The sequence below is a fragment of the Danio rerio genome, chromosome 1 (genome assembly GCF_052040795.2).
Source record: "Danio rerio strain M-AB ecotype USA chromosome 1, GRCz13ab, whole genome shotgun sequence".
Classification (NCBI taxonomy): Eukaryota; Metazoa; Chordata; class Actinopteri; order Cypriniformes; family Danionidae; genus Danio; species Danio rerio.
The window spans coordinates 21310001-21332743 of record NC_141021.1 but is presented as its reverse complement, the minus strand read 5'-3'; the positions used below and the strand labels follow the sequence as shown (position 1 = coordinate 21332743).

The 22743-nt window shown below is 36.1% G+C and overlaps 2 protein-coding genes across 5 annotated transcripts in view; one reads left to right on the top strand and one right to left on the bottom strand.

Annotated features, from left to right (window-relative positions):
• The window catches only part of uba6 (ubiquitin like modifier activating enzyme 6), a 47170-nt gene extending 34660 nt beyond the window's left edge, over positions 1-12510 (bottom strand). For 2 of the 4 annotated variants that reach the window (XR_015476529.1, XM_087237089.1), the window contains exons 1-3: positions 8434-8463; positions 1432-1514; positions 1139-1233 (exon numbers count right to left, since the gene is read on the bottom strand). Coding sequence is in view for 2 of the 4 variants with exons in the window: in XM_087237089.1 (XP_087093215.1) it covers positions 1139-1233; positions 1432-1469 (133 nt within the window). In the remaining 2 variants the exon portion in view is untranslated. Of the gene's footprint in view, positions 1-1138; positions 1234-1431; positions 1515-8433; positions 8464-12219 lie in introns of those variants that run through there. The other 2 variants (XR_015476528.1, XM_087237090.1) reach the window with 2 other exon arrangements.
• grhprb (glyoxylate reductase/hydroxypyruvate reductase b) lies at positions 12156-22440 on the top strand. Its single transcript, NM_205685.2, is given in 9 exon segments — positions 12156-12515; positions 14185-14315; positions 14396-14468; positions 16018-16164; positions 16239-16327; positions 18559-18663; positions 18966-19101; positions 20912-21042; positions 21127-22440. Coding segments are annotated over 9 exon segments (1086 nt in total). The 5' UTR covers positions 12156-12363; the 3' UTR covers positions 21249-22440.
• Positions 22441-22743: the final 303 nt, after the last annotated feature.

The window sequence follows — 22743 nt, the reverse complement described above, 5'->3', positions numbered from 1 at the left end:
GAATATTAATTAGACAAAAGTGACAAAAAATGTTGTGAAATTTAGAAGGAAGCGAGGAGCTTATTGGATTAAATATCCATACAGCATAGAGCAGTGTTTCTCAAACTTTTTTCACCAAGTACCACCTCAGATAAATTGTCTCTCCAAGTACCACGATAATGACTGGTATTGAAATACAAAGTAGGCCTAATTAAGTGGCGACAGCTCTGGACAGTTCACAAACGTGGTAGATTAATTCTTATTATTATAAATATTTATTATTATCAGCCACTTTAAACATAATAAATAATTTTAATAATAACACACAGGTAAAAAGAAAAAGTTAAATAAAACGTCAACGTTTAAATTAAAATGTGATTTTGAAAGTTAATTAAAATGGCACTGTTCTTAAAAAGTTAAAAGAAAACTGCTGTACTTAAATGTAAAGTATTATCATAAAGTAGTCGATTCATCAAAACCTGCATATGTTTCTTAGACCTCATAAATATAGGTTATATACATATTTGATCAATTTTGAAATATATGTTGCATGTATATATGACTTTTTTGTATATTTTTGAAATCTAAAGGTCAATTTGTATTTTAAATATATGAATTGGATTTACATATTTAAATTAGAAATTAGATCTGATTACAGCTCATTAGAGTAGGCTATGTGTGTCAGAGAAGTAAGTGATTAAACTATACCTGTCAACATTGGGATATAAAAATAAGAGATACGCCCACAACAATCATTACAAGTATAGGGAGGAAAATAACCTCAATTAATAGAATACATATCAAACGTTAAAAAAATGAAAATAAAATAAAAAGTTTAGCCTATTAAAATCAATTTCCTGATCACTTTAGCCTGTTAATTTTTTTTACTTGAATTTTTCAGAGATTTCTCCGCGTATCACTAGAAGGAAGCCTGTGTACCACTTGTGGTACATGTACCCCAGTTTGAGAACCATTGGCATAGAGAATTCATGTCAGATCTCAGATCAAGATACTGTAGAAAATAGACACACACTAAACCACAATGCAAATTATAGCCATTTAAAATGTCCAAATATTGTAAAAACATGCAAATAGGAAAACAATATATTACAAATATGAATATTTAAATGGATTGGAGTGACAAATTTGCACCACTCACCTATTTCCACTCCAAGTGCTCCCATTCCACTGACAAACACTGTGGACTGGGCCATCTGGTGCATAGCACTGTCCCCCAGCACATACCGCTGACGACTAAACAAACAAACAAACAAACAAACAAACAAACAAACAAACAAACACACACACACACACACACACACACACACACACACGCACACGCACAAGCACACACACACACACACACACACACACACACACAAAAACTTAATGAATCGAATTCTGTACATAACAAAAAGCTAAGCCTGTCTCAGTTCTGTCTTAAACGTGCACCTGTACAGAGAGTCATCTATATCCATGGAGTCGGCCATAGTGGGAAGGGGAGAGGGGGTGTCCAGATGTTCCTCTTTAAGATCCTGTGTGGGAGAGAAACATCTGTACAGTGCGCAAGACTCTTTTGACTGATACAATCTACAATAGGCCAGCATCAACCTGACCTGCTCAATGACTATGAGGGTTGATTTGTGCCAAAAATGAATCGACTGCTTCATGTCATTACCTACTTGTTTATATAAATGAGTGTATTTTGATGTGTATGTTCTATTAATGTGGTCTCATTCCATTTATAATTGTAATCTTGTACATCTCCCTTGACTGTTATTTTTGCAGTTATTCTTACTATTGTCCTCACACGTGTCTTGTTCGGTCATTCAAACTAGAGGTCTGCATTCCTGCGGCTGTACCGTTCTGCGGCGCGGGAATAAATTTCCAAATAAAGCGTGGGAGCAGTCGGTAATGGGTTTCATTTTGGATGGGAGCGGGCAGTTCAACAATATCGCTCCCTACTCCCGAGCAAGCGAGCACGCGCATGTATATGTGTGAAAGAGACAGCATGATGCTGCGTTTAGCTTGTTTGCTGCTGTCTATGTGTGTGTGCGAATGAGAGAGCTCTCTTTTTCTGTGTGTGTGTCTGTGAATAAAAGAGAGAGCGAGACGCTGTCTGTGTGTGTGTCACTTGCTTGTGCTTGTTTGTGTGTGTTTATAAAGACAGCGTGTTATAGGCTGTCTGTACTCTGTATAGCTGGGTGGTTTTCAGTTTTGTTCTCCTCCCGTCCGTTAGTGGGAGCAGTGCTAGGCTTGTGGTTGAGTTTTAACAAGTGTTGAGTTCAACAAAGGAGCCACAAATGGATACTTTTATTTTGAGTTGCTTTATGATTAAAGTTGTTGCACCTTTGCCAGTTCCTGCCACTTTCATTCTTTAATGAACGTGAGTTTGAGCTACTTCTACAGTAGCACTGCATAAGAAACGTAAATGTAAACTCAAAACCCCACTGCCTACTAGCAATTCAGAAACGTTACTCTCAAAGCAGCAAGGACAAAATGCAGAAGTTAAAAAAATTCTCACAATATTTGCGCAAAATTTAAAATTGTGGTATTTTGGTTTGTTGTGATATATATTGCGATATGAATATAACCTCACCAGGGGCCTCATGTCATCACCAAAACTTTGCATATAGCAGGTTTCACGCACACGTTTGGATTTACTATAATGAAATTAACATGAGAATGTGCGTTGGTCCGCGCCAACTTCATGTCTGGGGTATGTGTATTTCTTGTGAGTTAGGGGTGTCAAAATTAATTGTTTCTTAGGTGCACCGCGGTGCAGACGTGGACAATTCGGTATCGATTCAGTAATAACCATAACCGGTTATTATGTCGTGACATCATTTATCTCCTATGCGCTCTGTCGCGAGAGAGGTGAGCGCCGTTATTTACAACACTGAGCCAACTCAGGACCGGCCCGTGGCATAGGCACCATAGGCAAATGCTTAGGGCGCTGTATATCCAGTGGGGCGCCAGAAATGAGCGCGCTTCAGTTGGTTTTGTTTTCGATTTTCCTGACACACATTCAGTTATAGACGGCAATAACTCAAAAAACGCTTACCCTAAAAAGATCTAAAGTGTGTTTCCTACAGAAAGACTGGTTATGTTTCACAGATGTCTTTCTTTTTTTCGCTCGACATTACGAGCACTGCTCCGTTTAAGCCCTCACAGTCTGCATTTACTTTAGCTGGCAGAGCTCGCGCTGAGAGGAGCTCTCTGTAAGGGACCGTCGGAAAAGTGCTTATTTTTTTCGTTTTTCTACTCCGCTCAGCACGAGCTCTCCCTGTTGCAAGGGCTTAAGTGTGTTTGTTTGTGTGTGTGTGTGCGTGTGTGTGTGTTTGTTTGTTTGATGCTGTCTATGTTTGTGAATGTGTTTGAATGAGAGACAGTGTGTTGCTGTGTGTCTGTGTGTTTATACAGACAGCTTGTTATAGCCTCCCCCCTAAAATATAACACTATATATAGAAAGCATCGTCAATGCACCGTGATGCACCGAGATATCTAATTGAACCGAATCGATGGCATGATAATCGTAACCGAACCGAACCGAACCGTGAGACCAGTATAGGTTCACACCTCTATTGTGTGTGTTTGTTTTATTTCCATTTGCCACACCTAGAGGCAATTATGTTAAATTGCACACTACAAAGTATCGCAACAACACATTTGAAAAACATTGTTATTAAATTTATAACTGATCAAATGGGTTAACTGACACTATATATATGCACCTTTACATCGGGCCATTTCTTTTTTTAATTCACTCACAGTGCGATGTTCAGACCCCACTGCGTAAACTGAATCAGCTAAACTCTCCCACTCAATTTGTTTTCTTTTGTTATTACTTCCGGAGGACAAACTTGCAAATAACACCATTTTTCTTTTGTCTACCTCCGATAGAAGCACCTCCAATTCACATTCTGTGAAGTTTCTCTTTTTGCTTGCCTTTGCCATTGCTTTTTCGTTTGGTTTTGCCAAAGTGGAGTCATTAAAACATTTTTACGAGGAAGGAGTCAAGAAGGGGTTTTGCACTCGTGCACGTGCGCTCAGTTTCACGTTAATTCGGATGTACAAAGAGAATATGCGTGGGATTCCACGTCCGCAGTGTTTCATACATCTGCATTTTTACTGTGTAAGCACATTTACAGCTTTGTCCGTAAGCAATGTTTCAGTATTAATTTAATGCAAGTCTTCGTACATGAGGCCATAGGTGATTTAAATAGCTCTATTTGGAAAAATGTCTTTTAATTTAGATCAACTGGGATGACTAAGTTGATCTAAACAGTGCTTTATGGTTTTCCGAGGAATGTACTGCAACTTTGTTCAATTACAAAAATTGAACAATCAAACATAAAATACCATCTTTATTTTAATAATATCTTTATTTATTCATTCATTCATTTTCTTTTCGGCTTAGTCCCTTTATTAATCTGGGGTTGCCACAGCAGAATGAACCGCCAACCTATCCAGTATATGTTTTACGCAGCGGATGCCCTTCCAGCTGCAACCCATCACTGGGATACACCCATACACTTCCATTCACCCACATACACTACAGACAATTTAGCTTACCCAATTCACCTGTACTGCATGTCTTTGGACTTGTTGGGGAAACCGGAGGAAATCCATGCGAACATGCAAACTCCCCACAGACATGCCAACTGACCCAGCCGAGGCTTAAACCAGCGACTTTCTTGCTGTGAGGTGAAAGCACTAGTCACTGCGCCATCGTGCTCCCTTTCTTTTAATCTTTAATAAATAATGTAATACTGTAATATTACTATTGCACATTACACACATTGCGATATCGATGCTCAAACGATACATTGTTCAAGCTTATACACATCTGCGTGAGCTACTTCAAAGATATGCTCCATGGTGAACATTAGACGCATAAGTCTTAATCAGCCTTTTCTGTAACTGTTTACTGTCATTTTGTATTGTGATCTTTTTCATATGTGATTGTCATTCTGACTGCTGTTCTTACAATCATCTTCAACTGTGCTTTTCATCTTTTTCAGCTGTTCTTAAGGTAACATTTTACTGTCATTTTCTACTGATGTCTACAGTCAAGCCCTTACAGTCATTCATACTGGGGCTGAAATATATCTTTTCAGCATCGATATTGCAATGTGCAAATCCACAACAGACACATTGCACAATCTGCAATGAAAGTTCAGTTTAAGATTAGTCACAGCTGGGGCCAGATGGAATCTGTGGACAACAGCGGATTTATGCAGAATTATTCTATTTTATTAAACTATGAAATAAAAAGTAATACCTTTTTAACTTTTATTTAATGTTTACAATGCAAATCCAATTAGATCCACATTAATTGGTAAACAAAGCAAGTCTCTCATATACTATATCTACTAAAAGACAGAAAATATTATTTTACAAACTGTTTTGTAAAAATGTAAAATCAATATTTTCATATTAGTCAATAATATAACTGTAAATAATTTAAAAACCAAATAAATTTACACAAGTAAATATAAAGAATCAAGGGTGGGCTAAAAATCTGTGAAATTCTGCGCGCGCAGATTTTGTGTGGGCCTAGTCATAGCTTATTCATCTATTAAGAAATTTAAGTAGGAATATAGTTAACCAGGAACCACATAGTGAAGTTTACCCTTAAAAGGATGGTTTTTTTTTCATTTTCTTTGTTTTTAAGGTTTATGACTGTGAGATTTTAAGTGTATTTAAACCATTTAAGAAATTCTAAGATTTTAACAAATATTGTTTATTTTCTATACAATAAAGACGATGAAGTGTCATGTTTTTATATTTCATTATTTAATTTCTGTACCTGAAAACAGTCCAGAAAACCAGCAAACGCAATATGTTTAATTTATGCAGATTACTTGTCCTACAAAATCATCCCAATCAATATAAACTTTTGAATTCTTTCCAAAGTAAGCTATTCAAATCATCTGGTGAAATTATTGCAACATATATCGCAGTCAAATAAAACAACGCAATCATTTTTTTTCAATATCTTTTTCAGTCCTTCTTCAGGGATCATACACAGACTTTTCCAGAACTTTCAAGTAAATTTTCATGACCTAATGTTTCATGTAATGTCTGTATACTTGGTAAATATTAAGAAACACAATGCACCTTCATTACAGTATATCATAAAACATGCGACAATCTATTTAGTTTAAAAGAATCTTGTGAGATTTATTTAGATAATGCTCACACAGCACTAATAATGTGAAAGGATGCGTTTGGCCATGGACAAAAAAGAAGTAAGGACAACTAACCCATAATTAAGTACACAGATATTTGTTAAACTAATTTCCATGACTTTTCCAAAACCTTGTGGGTTTTCAGGTTTTCCAGAACTTTTCCAGGCCTGGAAAATGCCATGTCAAAATTTCATGACTTTTCCAGGTTTTTCATGACCATATGAGCTTTGCTTCTTACTTTTAACCTTATAATAGTCGAGTACTGTTGGCCCTAACTAACGTCTTGTTCTGTCATTCTTACTGTAACTCTTTACTGTCATCTTGTAGTGTTATATTTTGGTCAATCTTATTATCGTCCTGAAATTTGACACTTGTACAGTCATCCTGACTACAGTCTAGCACACTTCCGGTCATCTTTTAAAGTCATTATTAGTGTCGTATTTTCTGTCAACTTCACAGTAATTCTTACAGCAGTGTTTTTTAATAATTTTTAAAGATTGAGTCCAGAAATTAGCTTGTTAGCGTCCACATTACACACTGAATGTGTGAAAGAAATGTTGACATAAAAGTCATATATGTACCACTGTCTGAGAAAGAACTTAAAAATCTAAAAGATCAACGTATGCTCAAACATGACACAACTCAGATCTTTCTTTTTTTTTCAGATTTCTATTTTTGCATATCAGGGCTCAACAATAAGAACTGCCAGATGGCCCGAGAAAGCGTGAGAGATGCTCGGGACAGTAGACAGAATGATTATTGGCCAGATCGGACCAGTGCTGCCTTGTCACTATATTTTAATTTGACTGCAACTATTTGTCAGTTGCATGCAAATACAGTCTTAGAATCGCGAAACAATTTGTGCTTTTATGTCTTTGAATGCTATCTTTACTGTGAAGTCATAAACACCATATTGCTTTTCAGTTCCTCTTATCTGATTGGATGTTGTGAGCACATTATTTTTTTCCATAACCTGGTAAAAACCAGTACAGTGAAGAGACGACAACATGACGGCCACATCAAATTATGAGGCTAAAAATAAAACATCTGTTTCTAACATTGTGCAAACACCATGAAAAAAATTAAGTGATGTTTTGCATAGTTTGCCAACAGTTTTAAGTCAGCTACCTTTAGTTTTGCAATAAAATACCTGCACATCTCCATAATGTTATATTTTACTGCTAAATATTTTTCTAAAATTAAATATTTAATTCTAGATTCACAGACATTATTTTTGACACATTATTTAAAATATGTTATATGTTAAGTAATAATTTATTTAGTTTTTTGTTTGTTTGTTTTTTGGTGCGGGGCCTGTGGAAATTTTGGCAGAGCAAGTAAAAATCTGAACCACTGGTCCAAAATATCCTTAGCGTTAACCCCGGCATATGCAGGAAGACCTCCATAAATGTCAACACAAGACTACTGAGTAGTAGGCATGGAACGATAACCGGTTTCAATGTTTACTGCAGTTTGGAAAATGTTTAGTCAAAAGCACAGAGCAGTTTCATTTTGGCACAAATGTAAAATCATACACGAGCAGTTCAGGACTGTCAGGTTTGATTGATTCATACAGAATCAATCAACAAATCTCTGTGGATGCGTTTTTAATCTAAATAAAACATAATCACAACATAAACATAGACTTTTAAGATTGTGTTGTTTTCTCTATATACATTTTTCAAGCTTGAACCACACAATGAAATATCCCTGACATGTCCTAGTTTTCTATGAGCTCTGAAGCCTTGAATGACTTGACAGTTAATTCTGTCTGCAGCGCAATGTAAATTTTAATAACACATATGGCTCACATATCATAGTTTTGAATGGCATACATATTCCCAATTAATAGCGCAAGCATAATAATTTAAAAACTATTAGTTTGAGCAGAAACAAACACACACATATAACATGCTCATAAAAACATTCACATAAAAGCGACAGCATCTGAACAGCTCTAAATGCATACATAATACACAAAATCGGGGAAAAAATACATCTCGTGTCTAAACGAAGAACACGTCACTGATTGATCCATTTCTCATACCGCTTAATGCTTACTCATATCTTTATATCATTAGCACACCGGCTAGCTGAACTCTTCAGTGAATTAGTATAGCTGTTTAACTATAAGCACATCAACAAAATCTGCGGGCACGACTCTGCATATTGTGTCTTTACGGCGGCGATGGCTTGTTTTCAGCCAGTCGAGGTATAAAGTAATGTCTGAAGTGCAGAAAGAGAGCAGTGAATTAGCTACCTGTCAATGTGCGCGAGGATCGGGAGCTGCACACTTCTTCTACTGCGCGTGTGCGAAGCCGTTTCGTGATAGGAAACTCTCTACCGCCATCTAGTGGAATTGGTTACATTGAATGAGAATGAGGTTTTGCAAAGATTTTAAAATTAAAATAAAAAAATATGTGTACTAGGACCAAAATAATGAGCTAATTTTTACTAGGATTTGCAAAAAATAATAAATGTACACAAAATATAAAAATAATGGCCTGATGGTCCAGTCGGGACACAAACTAGCAACCTGTGAGGAAACCACCGTTCTAACTGTTGTCATTAACTTGGTAAAAAACATCTACTTGTAGATGTTTTACCACAGCTTATTAAGCTGCTTGCAATAATTGTGCAGACTGTATCATCAGTGTATCATCAGTGCCAAGGTAGAATTCTGGCCCAGATGTGGCATAAAGTTATATGTTAATAAATCAATTATTAACATATGATCCAAATACTACACTTTACATCTGGCCCAAGTATTGTGTGCTGCCTTAAGGACGGTGCCACCTCTGCCAAACCAGGTCCATGTTTGGCCCACAAACTGTATGCCAGTGCCAGATGAATGCTTGCTGTGCCAGATTTATGCCAAATCTGGGCCAGAATTCTTTGCTACCTGGCTACTTTATTTAATCCTGTCAATGGGGATTAGAAAAATCAGTCCTGTGATTCCTGTCCAATAAAATCACACATAGAAGGTAAATCGCATTTATAATGAACTACCTCAAGACATGGGCGATTCATAATTGCAGCAAACTGATTGGAAGCATTAAAAGTGTCCAAGAAGTTGATGATAAGAAGACGTATGTTTACTGTATGATGACTGAAATGGCCTTAAACAACCAGTAGACGCAAGACGTCAACATTGACAATTTTACCCCAACGTCGCAGAGACATTGCATTTTGTTTGGAAATAAAAATCGGATTGACGTCAGAAATCAACATCAGGGCGACGGCAATGTCCAACATCCAACCTAAAATCAACCAAATATCAATGTCTAATGATGTTACAGCTTGGTGTTGTTGTGTGGACATTACAACTAAGACTATGAGTATTTGACGTCAATATGACATTGGTTTAAGTTAGCTTGATATTGGATTTTGGTCACTTTCCAACACAATCTAAAATCAACCAAATATCAACGTCATTTGACATCGTTGGTGGACATCAAAATAAGATCATCCTTAGATGCTGGCTAGACATTGAATTTTTGTTAACTCACATCACAACCTAAATCTAACCTAATACTAACGTCTTATGATGTTGTGTGCCTTCTGAGCAATAACTAAATGCACTACAGAATTTTACGTTTGCACTGGGATGCCACGGTTCTCAATATAATATTAAACCGTATGGTACAACTTCCCCGGTTCAATACGCGCTTGTGCATTGCGGTTTTCTCGGTTTTGCGTTTAAATAATTGATGTGCGTTTTATATCTCAGTGAATTGACAGTGTGTGCTTCTAAATCCATGAGCTGAGATGAGGAAACTCCTCCCCGCGAGTAAATATCCAATCACACAAATCTAAAGTGAGGCTGAGGCAACAGAAGCGCCCGCGAAGTGAGGCAACAGTACGAGAAAGCACTGGCATCCTTCAAATCTGCAGTGTGAGGACATTTCAGTTTTGCCGGTAAGCATAATGCCAATAAAAGAAAAAAACGGTGAACAAAAAATAACTGTGTGCAAGCAGTGTTTTACACGTATAACCATGACTACACATCTGCAGCACCATCACCCAGCAATATCACTGTTTAAAGACAGGATAGCAGAGAAGGTTCCGACAGACAGACACATAAAAATAACAAAGGCAGTATGGGTGTTTATTGCTAAACATTTGCAGCTGTTTTCGGTGATTGGAGATGCAGGCTTTTTTAATTTTATAAAAGCACTCGATCCGCGTTACAAAATACAGTCTCGCATTTTTTCAGCTCCAAGATAATTAATTTGGTTTATTTATGTTTACTTTAGTACAAATATGTTTAATTGAAATGGCCAATTTATCTTTATTAACTTTACATGTATGTTTATTTTCAAAATGTAGGATTTTATGTGTTCCCCAGTTTATACATGGGCTACCAGCAGCTGTGAGATTTCAGTGTTAATTTTTTTTATACAATACACTAGGAACTTGTGTACTTTGCTTGGCTTTTAGGTAAAACAAAATAATTGTATTGCAATAAATCGTTTTTATTTTTTTCTCCTTAACCTCTTACTGTTCCTATTGCCTGTAGAATAAGGAAACACATACGTGTCAAGCCATGGGGACCGAACCAAAAACCATGTTAAAAAAAACGAGGTATGTATTGAACCTTGGGCTAACTGTATTGTTGCATCCCTAGTTTACACACATGCACAAATTACATGCAAATGCATCAGATTTTAACAGCGTAATACTCACTACTCTTGAGTACTTTTAAAAGGGCTACTTTTACACATATTTTCAGTACGATTTACAATGGACACTTTTACTTGAGTATGATTTTTCAGTACTCTTTCCACCGCTGAGTTTCATTTTATTATTTATTTATTTTAATTTATTTTATTTTCTATGGCACAAATGCTTCATCATACCATCAGGTAATGGAAGAAAAAGAGCTACTTGTACATCGCTGTATCAAAATACATTGTATGGAATTTAATAAATGGTGTATATACAGTATATAGGGGTACACACTATAAAAAACTTATTTGCCTTAAATTTTTAAGCTGAATCAAATCAACCTTATATGAGTCCATTGAAATTATATCATGTTAAAGTGACCTAAAACAGCTTGTGTAATTTTTAAGATTAAGTTAGACCATGCATGATTAAATATGAACTAAAAACATATGCTGTCATGACTAAGTCATTATAGAACTTTTTACAGTGCAGATAGTATTCAGACCCCCTTAATTTCTTCACTCTTTGTTATATTGCAGCTATTTGCTAAAATCATTTAAGTTCATTTTTCCTAAAAAAAACAAATATACAGTACAAGAATCCTGTCTGTATTAGATCAAAAGGGTGCTTTAAATATATTCAAAGAGTCTGAGTACTAGGACCATGTGATATTAAATTTTTTCTTTTTAATAAATCTGCAAAAATGTCAACAATTCTGTGTTTTTGTCAATTTGGGGTGTACATTAATGAGGAAAAAATAAACTTAAATTATTTTAGCAAATAGATGCAAATTTTATTCACATATAAACAGGCATCACAAAAACTGCAAATTATATTCCAAAGTCTTATATCTATAACTCACTTGTGTTTGTCTTATCAATTAATTTGGTATGATTATAGTTTAATGGTTATCTTCTCCAAAATGCTGCAATAAAAATTGATTTTCAGAGTGTCTCTCTAATCTGCATTAGGTTACAGCACAAGACTGTGTGGTTCAGTCAAAAGTACAAAAAAGTGTGTTGACAGAGAGCTTTCAAACATTGACCAGAAAACTTCTTTTCACACACACACACACACACACACACACACACACACACACGCACACACGCACACACACACTGACACGCACAAATAGTAATGCCTGTTGTCTAAATCTTTTTTCCACATGTTGTTTTTATATGATTGTGTAAAGTGTTGGCCTATTTCAATATTCATTGTTTTTCATACAGCTTGTTTACACATCTTGAGCCCCTGATTAATGATTGAAACAAAATCAATGCCAATAGCCTATCAGAAATCGAGACACATCCATGCCTTTTGTGATTAGTTGTGGTACTTTGGAATGTTAAAACAAATAAACAAAACATATTAATCTTACATATTTGCTCTCTTGGCTCGTGAACTGGACAAAGACCACCCATTCGTCTCCTCCCTCGAAACTGACCACAAAGACGCACACACACAGCACCTGCCGCGTCTGTCCTCCTCAGCTCAGACTCCCTGACTGATCCTGTTGTTAGTAATGTGGTGCAGCAGAACAGCGCTCGGGAGACTACAGAGAATCGCCCCCTGTACCGTGACCGGACTTCACCGTGCGATGTCCGCGTTACCGAAAGTGTATGTGACCCGCAGGATTCCACCAGACGGACTGGACATTCTGCGAAAATCCGGACAGTAGGTTGAAGCACTCAGCAACTTAAAAAAAACATCTGTGCGTTGTGTTTGTTTGTGTGTATATGTGTGTGTGAAATGCATTATTTTTCCTGATTTCAATGTTTATAAGCAATACAATTTGGCTACTCATGATTAAGCAGACCACGTGAAGAAATTATTAATTGTTGTTTTATTATTAAATTGACAACACTTTACAGTAAGGCTCATTTGGTTTGGTACATCAGACAATAGCTACTTCTGTACCATTTATTCAACTTAAGATAAGACTGTGTTTAAGAATTTTATTAGCCTCTTAATTAAATTAACTGTTTATTATGCAGGCTATGTATTTTTTATTGCCAATGTCAGTGTGCTTAATTTGTTTTTAAAAAAATCAGACCCTTCGATTCTAGGCCATAAGGTCTCTATAAAAAGCCTGTAGACTGACTTTTTGCAATGTGGTCTGGTCGTTTTGCTGGGAAAATCAAAAGGATATGACGTTTATACGTTAAATAAAAAAGAAATGCTTATTTCACATTAAAGCATTAAGACAATGGCGAAAAGTGATTCTGTACTATATGAAATTCACTCCAGTAGCCAGTAGGGCTACTCTTGATCACTGAAATTTTCCCTAATGAATTTGGTCATACAGACTAACTGCTTTAACTAAAATAAATCTGCTTGCTTTAGTCACTTTGAGTACAGACTTGACCCATTATTCAGCAAAGGCCTGCTGAAATATCACTAACGCAATCCTAATGTATTTGATGAGAGACTTTTTGGGAGTCTTGGCTCAAATATCACAGTACCTTCAATCCCCAGTCTGACCTTTTTGTTTCAGTGCTACTGCTATTTACTAAAATTGAAAAATAAATTAAATTTGATTTTTATAGTTACATGTATGCAACATGACAACAGTCAAGTTTAGCCCTTCGAGCTTTTAATAAGGTACATATTTACTAAAGACTTGTTTAACATGTGGCAACTGGTAATCTGCTCAGCTAAAGATAACAGAGGAAGAGAAAGTTAATTAAAAACCTTCAACCCACTAGCTGAGCATTCTCATTTTGAACCCAGGAAGACTTAAAAAGATAAAGTTTTAGAATTTTTATGGTCATTAAAGTAAACTGTCATTTGCAAATCTGCCATTTCACTCTGTTTAAAAGGATACTTCACCCAAAAACAAAAATTACCTCAGCTTTTATTCACCCTCAAGTGGTTCCAAACTCTCATCAGTTTATTCTGTTGATCACTGCACTGTAAAAATCCTAATTGCCTTATATTTTTAAGCTGAATCAAATTAACCTTATTATTGATTTTTTGAATTTGAGTCCATTGAATTTGTTATGTTAAACTGACTTAAAACAGTTTAAAATTAAATTAGAACATGTTTAACTTAAGTAAGTTACTATGAACTAAAAACATTTGCTGTCAGGACTAATTAATCATAATTTTTTACAGTGTAAAGAAGATATATTGACAAAACCTGAAAAATGTTAACCATTGACATCCATAGTAAGAAAAACAAATATGTCAGTCAATGGTTACCAAGGTTGACCAGTGAAGGGTGAGTAAACGATGACAGAAGTTACAATTTTGGGTGAACCATCCCCCTTAAAACAGATCTCTTCTCACTTGACAATATTTTTCATTCTTCATAAACTCTCGATTTCTGCCCACACAACGGCAGAGTCCAGTTTGAGTTGTGGGACTCTGATGACCCCGTGCCCCGAGTGGAGCTGCTGAACAAGGTCAAAGGTTGTGATGGGATTCTGTGTGTACTTACAGAGAAGATTGATGCACAGCTGCTGGACGTGGCAGGTTAGCTTTCATGATTGTAAGACTGACACCAAAATGAGAAAACTTACTGACGTATTGAATGCATTTTCTTAACAATCCAGGTCCAAATCTGAAAGTCCTCAGCACCATGTCAGTGGGCTATGATCACCTTTCTCTCGAAGAGCTTAAGAAAAGGTCAGTTGATTGCCCTTTACTCACACTCAAGTTGTTCCAATATCCTGAGACCTTCGTTCATTATTGGAACAACAAATTAAGATATTTTAGATCAGGGGTCACTAATCCTGGTCCCTGATGAACCCTGCAGTGTTTAGCTCCATCTTGCCTCAACACACCTGTCTGGGTGTTTCAAGTATACATAGTAAGACCTTGATCAGCTGGTTCAGGTGTGTTTGTTTAGGGTTGGAGCTAAAATCAGCAGGACCTCCAGTAACAAGTTTGATGACCCCTGTTTTAGATTAAATATCCTCCAAATACAACAACAGTCTGGAGATGATCAAAGACCAGAAATGGAACCAAAACATTGTCAAATTGCATTTGACTTAAGTAGTTCAGCTGTAATCATACAAAGCTCCAACAATGTTTTTGTGTGGCAAAAAAAAAAACAAAAAAAAAACACATTGTTCACCTACCCTACCTGAAAAAAGTCTTGTCGTCGATCCCAGCTGTAAAAGCAAAAAATAATACCTTCCCTTCTAGTTGATCATTTGGAAAAGAGGCAGAAGGTTGATTATTCCAGTAAATGATCTGTTGAGCTGCATCCCAATCATCACAAATACTGCAGAAGTCCATGTTGGAAGTTTGGTGAAGGAAAAATCATGGTTTGGGGTGTGTGAGAGATCTGCATAGAGGATGGCAACATCAACAGCCTGAGATATCAAGACATTTGTGCTGCCCATTACATTACAAACCACAGGAGAGATCAAATTCTTCAGCAGGATAGCACTCCTTCTCATACTTCAGCCTCCACATCAAAGTTCCTGAAAGCAATGAAGGTCAAGGCACTCCAGGATTGGCCAGCCCATTCACAAGACATGAACATTATTGAGCATATCTGGGGTAAGATGAAGGAGGAGGCATTGAAGATGAATCCAAAGAATCTTGATGAACTTTAGGAGTCCTGCAAGAACGCTTTTTTGCCATTCCAGATGACTTTATCAAGTTATTTGAGTCATTGCAGAGATGTATATGAATGCAGTCTTCCAAGCTCAAGGGAGTCATAGATGATATTAATTCTTTTTCCACTGCAGCATGACTTTATAGTGTAAATTGTGGATTATTTCTGTTAAGTGACAAGACTTTTGTCTAAGCAAAGTCAGACCTTACTGTCCTAATTAAATACTCAAAATTAAAAACTAGTAGTCATAATATTATTTGTTGTTCCTAAAACTTGGATAGGGGACAAAACTTTTGTCAGGTAGTATATATCTTCCCTTCCTCGTCAGGTCAGAGTGCACGTTTGCTATGGCCAGTACAATGTATTACCATTAAAACTCTGACCTGACATGGAAAACAGGTCAACAAAAATAGTTTTACTGTTTTTTTAGTGCACAAAAGTGTTTCTTGGAGCTTCATATGATTATAGTTGAACCACTATTTATAGTTTTGGACAGTATATGGAGGGTCAGAGAGCTTCTGGATTTCATCTAAAATAGAATGATATGAGGGTGAGTAACTATGACTGCATTTTCTCTTTAAGGTGAAGTAATCTTTTAATTTCATGAAGTTTGTTGATATGGGCTTGTATATTTTGTAGAGGAATCCGTGTAGGATATACACCTGAAGTCCTGACCGATGCTGTGGCTGAACTGACTGTTGCTCTGTTACTCGCCACATCCAGAAGACTTATTGAAGCTACGCATGAAGCTAAAACGTATTTAAACCAACTATTAATATTCACATACATTTGCTTATTAATCATGCACTGAGTTTTATTGTTGTGTTTAGTGGTGGCTGGGGAACTTGGAGAACTATGTGGTTGTGCGGTCATGAACTAGCAAACAGTACGGTTGGAATCTTGGGACTTGGGAGGATTGGTAAGAAACATGATCACCATATTTGTGTAGTTGAATCAATTATTAGTTTAGGATGTTGGTTAACCATTTAAAGCACAGGTCTCAAACTCGATTTCTGACTGCAGCAGACGCAATGATGTTCTGCAGCGCTGTTACAAAGTTACCTGGGTACTATTTTCAGTTGCTGTCACTGCTGTGTAATATCATTGTGCCTGCTGCAGTGTTGGTATGGCAGCAAAGTTCCTTGGTTATTATGCCGGATTGAGAGAATAGTTCCTTGAACTATAATTCTTAGAACTGTACTCCTAGTAAATAGCAGAAGAGTCAAACTTTAAATAGGAAAATTATCAAAACTATTTATTTTATTATTGAGGGAGATGTCCAAATTCTATCCTGGAGGGCCGGTGTCCTAGAGAGTTTAGCTCCATCTTGCTTCAACACACCTGCCAGGACGGTTTCTAGTATATCAAGTAAGAGCTTGATTAGCTGGTTCAGGTGTGTTTGATTAGAGTTGGAGCTAAACTCTCCAAGACACCAGCCCTCCAGGACAGAGTTTGGACACCCCTGTGCTAATTTTTCTAATCCGATTTAATGGTTTATTATGCTAAGCTAAGCTAAAAGTGCTCCAGAGTGCAGTGATACCAGGAAATTGGATTCATAATTCATGGATTTAAAGAAATGGTAAAACTTACCAGTTTGAGGGGCTGTTCACATATCAGCTGTGTCTTATTTCAGAGGCTGTATCCTCTGAAGGATGCAGACTTCAAAGGTGAGTCCTTCGAAGTCCACACAGGCCGAACTGAGCATTTTAAAATGAGACGATCTAACCTACAGAAGATAAATCTCATCACTAAGCAACCGTAACAGCTGCTGTTAATAAGCAGTAATAAACTTTTTGTAAGCGATCTGAAGGCAAAACAAGATTTTAAAAAAGCTGGATATATGTTTCCTTTGAGGCGAGGCAGTGGCGCAGTAGGTAGTGCTGTCGCCTCACAGCAAGAAGGTCGCTGGGTTGCTGGTTCGAACCTCGGCTCAGTTGGCGTTTCTGTGTGGAGTTTCCATGTTCTCCTTGCCTTCGCGTGGGTTTCCTCCGGGTGCTCCGGTTTCCCCCACAGTCCAAAGATATGCGGTACAGTTGAATTGGGTAGGCTAAATTGTCCATAGTGTATGAGTGTGTGTGTGAATGTGTGTGTGGATGTTTCCCAGAGATAGTTTGTGGCTGGAAGGGCATCCGCTGCGTATAAACTTGCTGGATAAGTTGGCGGTTAATTCTGCTGTGGTGACCCTGGATTAATAAAGGAACTAAGCCGACAAGAAAATGAATGAATGAATGTGTCCTTTGATCCGTACATGTACACATAAACATGTAAACTGTCTATAAAATCAATCTTTTGTAAGACATGTCATACTCTTTATTTTTTTTTTAACATGTGTTTACTTATCCACTTAAAATAAAACTAATTCATACATTTAAACCAGAGTTTTCTTTTAAAAGCATCCAGCCGTTATCAGTGCGCAATGAACCTTGGGACCTTCGAGGCTGCGAAGGATCCACCGGTTGTGTCCTTCATTACCTGGGAAAGAAAGAATTCGGATTTGGAGACTGCGTTTAAAGGAGCCTTCGAAATTTTTTTGAAATGAGACAGCCTTAGTCGCGATGACGCAGCGCACTTCGAATGCATCCTTCAGAGGATGCAGTCTCTGAAATAAGACACAGCTATCATGTCTAAAAAGTGTGTGGAAAGCACTCATGCTCCTATGTCGTCTGTTGTTGTTAGGCGACTGTTCACTCAGAGGATAACAAACTGACAAAACATTGCTGCAGCTCCGATACAAGTTTTATTTATGGAGAGAAATTAAAAAGCACTGCAGTGTTTTGGTGTTCTGTGTTCACCTGAGGTAATTAGTCTGCCGAAATGTGAACATTCTATGTCAGTTCTTGTCACGTCACTCGCAGGTGCGCTTGCGGTTTTCTAAAAAGTTATGATGTTTTCAACTAGATGCGCCTGGAATACGCAAGTGTGTTGCTCCCAATATTCGCAATTTATGAATGGTCCCTTACATGAGGTGACTTCTAGAATTAGCCTATTTCCAAAAACGTAGAAAGTTTTATTAATAAAATAATTGCTTATTTAAACTTACTATTAAGAATCTTGTAATTCAAAAAAATGTTTGCAAGTATTAATGTAATTGTCATATGAAAGTACGGGATACTATTCTTTTTTGGTGTTTTGTGTGTGTCTGCTGAATAGGTGTTGCTATTGCTGAGCGTCTGAAGCCATTTAAGGTGAAGAAGTTCATCTATACAGATGTGGAGCCAAGAACTGAACTTGCAAACATGATAAATGCAGAATACGGTAGGAAGAACCTTATTATTTGTCCCAATATAGCAGTTCTGTTTCAAGCTCCAGGTCATCTTTTATTTTGTGTATGTACATATATTTCCTGCTGCTTCAACATATATGGCAGGTATTTGTGGCACTTTTATATTTTTATTCATCCTGTGTGAAATTTTGTTTACTGCTGTCAACCAAATTGGCCCTTGGGGACATTAGAGAGATTCCAATGCTGTTCAATCCAACCTCCTCAGAACTCTAGTGAGAGTTTACATCACGAAGTAGCACAGGAATGAACTGTGTGTGTATGTTTGTGTGTTCAGTGTCTTTAGATGAACTGGCCAAGCAGTCAGACTTTCTGGCCATATGTTGCGCTTTGACTCCAGAGACTCATGGCATCTGCAATTGGAATCTCTTCTCCAAGATGAAGAAAAATGCCATCTTCATCAACACGAGCAGGTAATACAACATTCTTTTTTTGTGTTGCTTAAAAGTATAGAAATTGATTTTCAAGCATTCAAATAATATATATATATATATATATATATATATATATATATATATATATATATATATATATATATATATATATATATATATATATATATATAAAGTGCTTAAAAAAATAAGACTTTTTAAAAAGTTATACATTAAAATACGGCCTGTTTTAAATTATGAGTTTCTGAGTATTTAATCATTTTAAATATAATACAAATGAGTGGAAATGAGACCTCTCGTCTATTTGTAGTTTTTTAAAAACTGTATCTACATACATATTTACTTTGTGTGCTTCAGTTTCAAATGAAGTTCAACAGACATTTACTAAACTGAATGGTAAAAAGCACTTCAAAAATAGACATGGACGCAAATCTATTTTATTTCAGTTTTTACCTTTTCCTTTGCTCTTTATTCTTTTCAAGTTAAATTTTCCATACATTAATTAGATTCTATTAATGCGTTATATTAATTAATGAACACTTTTTTAATAATCTAGTTTTGGTTAATGCTAACTAAGTGAAGTTCTGTTTTTTTTCCTTATTTTAGCAGCTTTTTCACAAGGTTTTAATGTAGCAATTTCACTAATTAATCCAGAAAATTAATGAAACTGATGATAAACAAGACCCAATATTCCGTGCTAAAGCATTATGAACATACTGATTTTGGTGTTCCAGCAATATTATGAAATACACATTGGAGAGTGTTGTGAAATGTCAGTAAACTTAACAGATGATGTCCTGCCCTCCAGTATTAAAGGGATAAGTCATAAATAGAAAATAATAATAATAACAACAACAACAACAACAACAACAATAATAATAATAATAATAATAATAATAATAACAATAATAATAATAATGTCAACAACAATAATAATAGCAATAATAATGATAATAATCTTTCTATAATAATCTGATTGTCTTTCTTTCTGTGTTGAACAGAAAAGAAAGATATATGTCAGAAATCATTGAGTTCCATAATATCTCTTTTCTCTACCTTGGGTGTCAATAGTTACAGGTTCACAACATTCTTCAGAATACCCTAATTTCCTTTTAACAGTCTACAACAAAACTTCTAAAGTTTTGAAATCACTTCAGGGTAAATAAGTAGTGAAAACATGTCAAATTTTGGTTAAACTATCCCTTTAACCTCTGATAAACAACAGGACTGTTCACTTCAAATTACAAAAAAGTATTATTACTTGTCTATAAATCACTAAATGGCCTATAGGACCTCAGTACATTACAGATATGCTAACTGAATACTAACCTAACAGATCACTCAGATCATTAGGATCAAGTAAATTAGAAATTCCCAGAGTTCAATCAAAGCAGAGTTAATCTGCCTTCAGCTACACCCCCGCTGCTGGAATCAGCTTCCAGAAATGATCAGATGAGCTCCAACATTTGTCAAAACTTAAAACACATCTGTTTAGCTGTGCCTTTACCGAATGAGCACTGTACTACGTCCGACAGATTTTCTCTTTCATTCCTTTACAACCTGTTTTAACACATTTGAATCTGTTTTTAATCATTTTTATTCTTTGTTGTGTTTATTTCTTATACTTGTTTCTTTCATTCTTGTTTATGTAAAGAATTAAGATTGTGTATGAAATGTGCTATATAAATAAACTTACCTTGCCTTGCCAAATAAACACAATCACAGCAGTTATGTACAAATAATATCTACAAAGATTCACAGAAACAGATTCTCAAAGAATAAAAATGAAACAGAGTCTTGACCTATTGCCTGTAATGGTGTTGTTGTAAAGAGGTGGCGTGGTTAACCAGGAGGATCTGTATGAAGCTCTGTCGACGGGTCTGATTGCTGGCGCAGGGCTGGACGTCACCACTCCTGAACCGCTGCCAACACACCATCCGCTCTACACCCTCAAAAACTGCGGTAAGAACGCCTCGCGTGGCTTAGATTGAAACCTTTGATTGGTTTCCTGCTAAAACATTCTGTGTGTTATGTTTGTATTTGCAGTGATTCTTCCTCACATTGCCAGTGCGTCCTATACCACACGAAACGCCATGTCAGCCCTCGCTGCCAACAACCTGCTGGCAGGACTCAGAGGTGAAGCCATGCCCAAAGAGCTGAAACTGTAGAGGGGAAAAGTACTGGTGAAATTAAAACAATCTGTAATGATTCCTTCAACTTTTGTTGTTTCATACCTGTTTGCTGTTGTTGTATTTGCATAAAAGACATAAAGATGAACGTTTGAAAAATCTCCACAGCACATTGTCTCTGCACAACAAACAACTTGATGCTACTGAAAATGTTACACTTGGTGAATTAGTATAAATAAATCACATTCAGATGCAAAAAGTAAAAAAAATTAGGGGATCCTTCACCTTAAAATTAAAATTGCTTGTATATAAAAAGTTGTTGAACACAAAAGAAGATAATTTGAAGAATGTTTGCAACTGGTAGTCACTGACATCCAGTTGAAGTCAGAATTATTAGCCCTTCTGAATTATTAGGCCCCCTGTATATTTTATTCCTCAATTTCTGTTTAACGGAAATATTTTTTCAACACATTTCTAAGCATAAATGTTTTAATAACTCATTTTTAACAACTAATTTATTTTATCATTGCCATGATGACAGTAAATAATATTTTTCAAGATACTAATATTTAGCTTAAAGTGACATTTAAAGGCTTAATTAGGTTCATTAGGTTAACTAGGAAAGCTGTGCCAAGTAGACTTTCCCTTTTTGGTATCTTTTTGGTACAAAGGAAACAGCCATAAAAGCGTATAAAACCATACCGTACCACTCAGTGGAAATGGGCTGTTGGGAAAAAGGAATTGCAAAAAAAATTTTTAAGCATATTTTTGTCGCTTTTTCTTTTCATTAAACAATTGTATTTGTATCACTTAAGGTGATTTATATTAAAAAACTCGAGTGTGATATGTTTTGCATACTAAGCTTTTTTGGCAGAAGGTGGAGCTGATAGGCCTGATTGTCTGAAATTAACTTGAGCTCTGCAGCTAAACTTCCTGTCAGCAGAAATATTTTAAAACTGAACACAGAATATGTGCAGTTGATAAAGGCTTAGGCTTTTAATGTTGTGCAGAGAATCCGTAGAAAAAGAGGACGTATGTATGGGTGCGGCCAATGGAGGAATGGAGAATAATTGACAAGGGACGAATTTCACCGCATGGCTATACGTTGAAGTCAGGAAATGAAAACTGTTGCACACCTCCTGAATGTAACTCTTGCGTTGCATTGAGGATACCAATATGAATCGAATTATTCATTTGTATCCAATAAACTGCTAATATGTTAAACCTTGAAGAAAAATCTCTCCTGACCTTTTTTATTGAACACGCATGGAATTGATTAGATATTCCAACAGAGCCATTAGGGTAATTAGTCATTTCATAAGCCATTGTGGCTTGTTTTGTAGACAATCTATAAAAAATATTACTTAAGGGGCTGATAATGTTGCTAATAAAACCATTAAATGCTAATAAAACCATTAAATGTTTTTTTATGCTTTAAAAAAATTAAGAATTGCTTTTATTAGCTGAAATAAAACATATAAGACTTTCTCTAGAAGAAAAAATATTATAGGAAATACTGTGAAAAAATCCTTGC